Source organism: Guillardia theta (assembly GCF_000315625.1).
Source record: "Guillardia theta CCMP2712 unplaced genomic scaffold GUITHscaffold_213, whole genome shotgun sequence".
Classification (NCBI taxonomy): Eukaryota; class Cryptophyceae; order Pyrenomonadales; family Geminigeraceae; genus Guillardia; species Guillardia theta.
In genome coordinates, this window is record NW_005434463.1 from 7,284 (window position 1) to 14,059 (window position 6,776).

A 6,776-nucleotide genomic window follows, 5' to 3' on the forward strand; every position below is an offset into this window, starting at 1 on the left:
GAGAGACGAGAGGAGGACGAGAGGGGAGGACAGGGGAGGACAGGGAAGGACAGGGAGGAGGGAGAGAGGAGACGAGAGGAGACGAGACGAGACGAGACGAGAGGGCAGGGCAGGGCAGGGCAGGGCAGAGCAGAGCAGAGCAGAGCAGAGGAGTGAATTTGAGAAGGGGATGGAGCCGTACCAAGAACAAACAGACTGACAGTACTTACCGAGCAGAGAGCTGGAAGACCGTCAGAAGACGGAGGCTTAGACATGCATCGGACGACCCTCCTCCTTGCCGTAGTGCTGCTCATGCTGAGCGGAAGCTTGTGGATAGATCGAGGAGGAGGCGCTGTTCTGGTCTACGGACAACTGCAAGAAACCACATGTGAAGGTATAGCTAAACAACATTCTCCACTTGTGCAGTCACAAGCTTGTCTTGTCTTGTAGTATCTAACATGCACTCTCATTCTCTTGTTCTTGGGCATCTGATGTAGCAGCAGGGAAGGAGGTGTTGAGCATCGCCTGGAGCAGCTACAACATCAGCAGCATGCTTTCAAACATCAGCATATCGATTGCCCGCGAGTACGCGACGGCAGTGGAGCACGTGGAGAATGTAGGGGAGCAGCTGTTTCCTGACTGGCAAGGGAACCTGATCATCTTCGGGGGAAGAGACGTCGAGGGAGCGAGAAACGACACTCTCTACTTCAACCCCCGCGGTCCTCTTTCCTCCCTTCCTCCCCCTCCCTCGTCTCTCTCTACGTCTCCTCGCTTCGCTTGAATCTTGTGTGACATGACGGGCAGATGGCAGCTTGTCCGAGGTCGAGGTAGGAGGCAGCCCTCCGGCGCGATGGGGTCACTCTGCCTGCTGGACAGGAGCTGGGGCGGCCAGGCCGATGCCGTACCCCACGCAGGAGTCGTACGGGGGGCTGCTGAAGCCGCATGACACGCTCTTCGACGCCAGCGGGCACCCAACACAACCCCAGCTGGAGGCGATCAGAGGTCACTTCGTGCTAGGAGGCTCCTTGTCTGCCTGCTCAGGTGGGGTCGAGACGCACGTGCTGACGGGCTCGCAGCCCTGCAGGGAAAGCGCAAGAGGGTGCAGCTGCGTAGTGCTGGAGGTGACGACAGAGGAGGGGGGGAAGCGACTGCAGGACGTGCCGGCCCAGGGCTCCTCCCTGTGGAGCGGGTGGCGGTTGCAGGTGGTGTCAGGCCCGCTGGCGGGGTACGAGGGAGTGATCTCCTACAACGCAGCTGGAAGATACAACATCATCCCCGCGCTCTCGAGCCTCCTCGCCGAAGGGTCTCACTTCCTCCTCTCCGATCCCCACGCCCGGAAGACTCCAGCTGTCCCCCAGAACGTCATGTGGGTGTTTGGAGGGGTGGACGAGCTTGACAGTGTGTCAAATCAGCTCTTCGCCCTCAGCACAGCTGGAAATGGACTGACCGTCGCCGCCGCCTACGACCGGAAGGTTTGGGCGGTAGAGGACTATGTGTACGGTACTCAGAACTGGGTCGGAGTGTCGGCGACGTCGATCTGCGGGGAGTTTGGAACGATCCTGGGAGGGTATCAACAGCTGGGGTACAGGAGCAGCATCAGCAAGCTGTACAGCATCAGCTCCTCGCACACAGCCGTCTCCCTCTCCTTCGACTTCATCAAGATCGACCTCTGGCAGGGCGCGACCGCCCAGCTGTTGGTCGACCAGACGCTCGTCTGGTCTCAGTCGCTCTACTCCAACATCACGGACAGGAACGAGTGCGGCGAGCAGGCAGCCGGGGGCCTGCTGGGGGAGAGGAGGATCAAGGTCAACGTGACTCTTCCTCACAACTCGTCGACTTTGCGGCTGACTATCAACGTGACGTCGGCTGATCCGAACGAGCTGGATTTGTGGTGGGGGATCAAGGGCATGCGGGTGAGGACGCTGCCGAGGGGTTTCTCGTGGTCAGAGGTGAAGCAGGAGGGAGCGCGACCGGAGGCGAGGAGCCACCATGCTGCCGTCATGTTCCAAGAGCGCATGTTCCTCTTCGGAGGTCGCGTGCCCTCGCAGGTCCTGCCGGTGCAGGAGAGCCTGCTGCCCTACCTCAACCTGAGCCTTCAGCTGGACGTGAAGCTCGGCGATTTCTTCTCCTTCAACACCTCCTCCAACGTCTGGACGTCTCTCAGCTCCCTCCCCGACCTCCCTGCCGCCAGGTCTCACCACACGCTGGTGGCGGACGGAGGCGACAACCTGATCCTGTTCGGGGGGCAGGCGCAGCTGGGACTTCTGCTCAACGACCTCTCCGTCTTCTCCGTGCGATCGCAGAGGTGGAAGCGACCCGTCGCCCTCGGTCAGCCTCCGGCTCCCCGGGCTGGGCATGCGGCGGCTGTGAAGGGAGGGAGGATGTGGGTGTACGGGGGGATGGAGATGGAGCTGGTCTCCAAGAGCGTGCGGCTGCTGGGAGACGTTCACTACCTGACCCTCTCCGACCTCACGTGGCGGCAGGTGGCGAGTGACGTCAGCATCCCCGACCGCCTCGCGCACGTGATGGTGGCAATGCTGACCGGAAGCCTCTACGTGCTGGCGGGGGCGACGGGGAAGAGTCGCAACGTGACGCTGCTGGGGGACGTGCAGCGGATGGAGGTGAAGTGCGGGGAGGGAAGGAGGAAGGAGCTGTACCCCAACAGAAGCTTCCTCGACTGCGACTCGATGCGCGAGAGCGAGGCCGTTCAGGCGAGGATCCGATGGCTGCAGACGCAGGGAACGAGGCAGATGCTGCAGGTGGAGGAGCAGCTGACGGCAGCCTACCAGGCGGCGAGGATGGCGGAGCTGCAGCACGAGAGGGACAGAAGCTGGTTCGACGGGCAGCTGACCGACTACACGACCAACATCAACGCCCTCATCACCGAGGGGAAGATCTACACGCAGAGGCTGAGCCTCCTCCAGCAGGCCAGAGACTTCCGAGCTGTGCTCGAGCTGCAGTACGTGGAGCAGATGCAGGGGCTGGAGTCGGCGAAGAGAGCTCTCGAGATGAGGAGAGACGAGCTCAGAGAGCAGCTGGCCGCCACCCTGCAGGAGCTCGAGGTCACGGACGGCGTGCTGACCAAGAAGGCGCTAGCGGGGGCTCTCTCAGCTGGGGCCGGGCACGCGTGCGCTGTCAACGTCAACGACGGGGTTCAGTGCTGGGGGCTCAACGACGCGAGGCAGAGCGAGGGGCCAGCTGGGAAGTTCGAGCAGGTAACGGCAGGCGACCACTTCTCCTGCGCCCTCTCCCTCTTCAGCCGCCACCCTGTCTGCTGGGGAAGCAACTCTTTCCAGCGCGCCTCTCCCCCTCCCTCCCTCGTCGCCCTCCAGATCAGCGCCGGGGCAGCGCACGTCTGCTTGCTGCTCAGCAACAGGAGCATTGCATGCTTCGGAGACAACCGCGAGGGACAGCTCCGCAACCCTCCCTCCTCCAACTTCGTCATGATCAGCTCCGGCTCCATGCACTCCTGCGCGCTTGAGGCTGTGGACGCGGAGGACGTGACGCGGCGACGAGGAGCGGTGCGGTGCTGGGGGAAGAACACGGACGGGCAAGCGAGAGCGCCAGCTGGGAAGTTCACGTGGGTCTCAGCTGGATGGAAGCACTCGTGCGCCATAGACGAGAAGAAGCAGATGGTGTGCTGGGGGAGCAACGAGTTCGGGCAGGCGAGCAACGTCTCAGGCTACTTCACCTCCGTCAGTGCGGGGGGGAGGCACTCATGTGCTGTAAAGGCCAACGGAGGAGGGCTCTGCTGGGGAAGGAACCTGGAGGGTCAGGCTGCAGCCCCCAACCGAAGGTTCGAGGCCATGGCAGCGGGTCAAGACTTCTCGTGCGGCATCGACGCCAACAAGCGGCAGGTGATCTGCTGGGGGGCGAGGAGCACAACGACTCCCTTCGTCCCCTCCTGCACGAGGGTTTGGATCCGCCGTTGAGGGTGGGGGACATGTTGGACTGAGCTGGGATCTATTGGGAGAGATAATGGTACACAAGCAAGCGTCAGGGCCGCGCGAGCTTGGCGAGGACCTTGACGACGCTCTGGAGAGAATTGATGAACTCCTCTGTGGCCGTCTGACCTTTGTCCGCCTCCTGATGGCATACGATGAAGTAGTCAAGCACCTGAATCAGAGACAGCAGCGTCCACTCCCCCAGCCCCTCCTTCACCACCTCCAGTCCTGCTGGGCTCTCTTGGATACTGCAGCCTATGAGGACAGAGGTGTAGGCCGCCAGGACGAGATCCTCGATCTTCATCTTGTCGAACTTGATCCCTCCATTCACTAGGATCACTTTGGAGCGAAACATCTCCGTCAGCAGCTCCAGCGACTTCTTTCCGCCTCTGGCCTCGACCACAAGCAGCTGCTCTCTGTTCTCAGCACTCAACTCAACGCAGTTGATGATCAGCCCCAGGCTCAGGGTCAGCGCATCGTAGCTGTCAGCAGAGCTCGTCGAGCTACAGGCCTCGAGCACATGGAAGATCTTCTCTACGCCCCCCGAAGCGCCGAACTGCCGCCAGCCGGTCTCGTTGTGGTTCGTCAAGTTGACGAGGATCTTGAGGGCTGAGAGCCGACACTTCTCGACCTTGGAGCTCATCTCGTCTCGCTCAGCCCTCGCCCTGATCTCCTCAGTGATTGTCGACACCAACCCGATCAGCCCGGCAACGACGCTCGAACTTTGTTCCAGCACACCTCGTTGGTTCGCCTCGCTCATGAACGTCATCGCCTCCACCAGCGACAGGTCTCTTCCGATACGATAGAGCTGGAGGGAGTCAGCCCACCACGACTGTCTCTTCATGGCAGTATGCTTGAGTGATCCCTGTAGCAGCTCGCAGCCTTTCTCAAGCCCGCCGATGGCCCGGAAAGACTCACGGAAAGAAGAGTCCCTGGAGAGCAGCAGCGAGCAGGCCAACACCATGAGGTGCTCAGCTGTCACGAAACTTTCCTTCCCCTCGGCATGCGGCGGGATTTCAAGCACATCGCAATCTTGGATGCAGACCTCTATCACTTTACCAGCAAGGTCATGGAACTTGTTTGCTGTTGGCTCGTCAGATTTTCGCTTTTGGAATCTCCTCATCGGTTTTGCTTCTTGCACCTGATGCGTTATTTGCACCTTGGTGGACGCGGGAGACGTCATAACCTGAAACAGCAGGCGGCAGCTCTCGCTAGTCAGCATCTGAGTGTTGGCCGAGTCGAGGCTCAAGTAGAAGAGCGAAGCCGCAACAGGCAGCATGAGAGAATCGTCTGTGTCTGCGATGCTCTGCAAGCACTCGAGCACCTTGTCGACTAGCGAGTGAGCTCGCAAGAGCGCGCGCATCTCACCATCCCTGCACAGCTTGACAAGAGAGACTGTTGAAGCCATGCGCACGTCGGTTGACTGCGAGGACTGCAAGCCGTCGATAACGAACTCGATGTCATCCAGCTTCGCTCGTGCTTGTCCGAATTCACCAATAAAGCTCGTTGAAACCTGCTGTATTGCTATCGGCTCTTTGCTGCTTCTCGCTTGTTTTGTTTTCCTGTCCGACTCGCCTGATTGGTTCGACCTCTTGGAGTGTGCGAGGTCTGAGAGCAAGGGTTCGCTCGAGTCCTTGCCTGGCCCCTTGGAACTCTTGAGCTTGTTCTCACCCTGCACCTTCCAAGCAGAAACGTTGTCAGAGAAGTCGAAGTCATCCAACGAGTTGCATGCTGAGTCTGGCTCCAGCAGCTCTCCAAAGACTGTCGTTGAAGCACCAGCCTCCAAGAGAGTCTCAACGTCATGCCCATCTTGGCTCTTCTCCGAGACTAGAGGGACAGGAGCGGTAGAGATCAACACTGGTTTCAAAGACTTTCCATATCTACGAGGAGGCATGGCGGGCAGCTGAGAGTCACTGTCAAGCCGCGACGCGTCGTCTGACCTTCATGTACAGGTGACCTGAGACAGGGTCAGACAAACCAAGCATTCATTGAGCCATGTTCACGATGTGTTCACCCACTTCTTGCCTGATACGCCATTCTATCTGTGCCCACACTCTTCGATTCTTCCTCCCCCTCCCTGCTCCCCTCGTCCTGTGAACTGTGTCCTTACAAGTCTGCCCATCTTGCATCCCTTTGCTCCCTCGCTCCTCCCTCTGCCGTTCTTCATCTTCTCTCTCCCATCCTTCCGCCATCTTCACTCTTCTTCCTGCATCTTCATGCGCGCCCTGCTATCTATGACTGTGTTCATGGCGGCAGTCCTGAATCGCTATGTACCGGTGGGAGGAATTCAACACCCCCTCTTTGGAAATGAAAATGAGGGAAAGTAGGGGGTACTTAGAGGTCCCTGTAGTCGATTGATGGGTGGGGGTAGAAGAGTGTGTCAAGGGTGGGGGTAGCGTGTTGTTGTAAGAAAGGGGTAGTACCTAAATTAGATAGGGTGATAGGACAAAACATGAAAACTAATGTAGTAAAGTACCGGGTACTTTATATAAACTTTATGGGTACTTCAATTGATAATGCCGTTTCATAGGGGTACTGGTGGGTCAGGGGTGGGTGCATGGGTCGGGTCCACTATTCAAATGAATTCAAACTTGCACAACATCTTAAAATTTTTTAATATTATAAGTAGTTATAATATTAAGTTAACTTTAGTAAAGAGAAAACAGAAGTGGAGAGAGGAGAGCAGAGCGAGAGGAGAGGAGAGGAGAGGAGAGGAGGGGAGAGGAGGGGAGAGGAGGGGAGAGGAGAGGAGAGGAGAGGAGAGGAGAGGAGAGGAGAGGAGAGGAGAGGAGAGAACAGGATAGACGAGACGACGAGAGACGAGACAAGGAGAATAAGAGACGAGGAGACAAG

At 58.8% G+C, this 6,776-nt stretch overlaps 2 protein-coding genes across 2 annotated transcripts; one reads left to right on the forward strand and one right to left on the reverse strand.

Moving 5' to 3' along the window:
- Positions 1-3,248: 3,248 nt before the first annotated feature.
- On the forward strand, positions 3,249-3,869 carry GUITHDRAFT_48712 (hypothetical protein; the record flags this gene model as incomplete). Its single annotated transcript, XM_005819627.1, has 1 exon — positions 3,249-3,869. A coding segment is annotated over one exon (621 nt), but the record flags the coding sequence as incomplete, so codon positions are not given.
- Positions 3,870-3,975: 106 nt separating this feature from the next.
- Positions 3,976-5,817, reverse strand: GUITHDRAFT_121103 (hypothetical protein; the record flags this gene model as incomplete). The annotated part of the gene is made up of 1 exon (XM_005819628.1): positions 3,976-5,817. One exon carries the CDS (start codon positions 5,815-5,817, stop codon positions 3,976-3,978), a length of 1,842 nt encoding a protein of 613 aa, XP_005819685.1.
- Between the last annotated feature and the right edge of the window lie 959 nt (positions 5,818-6,776).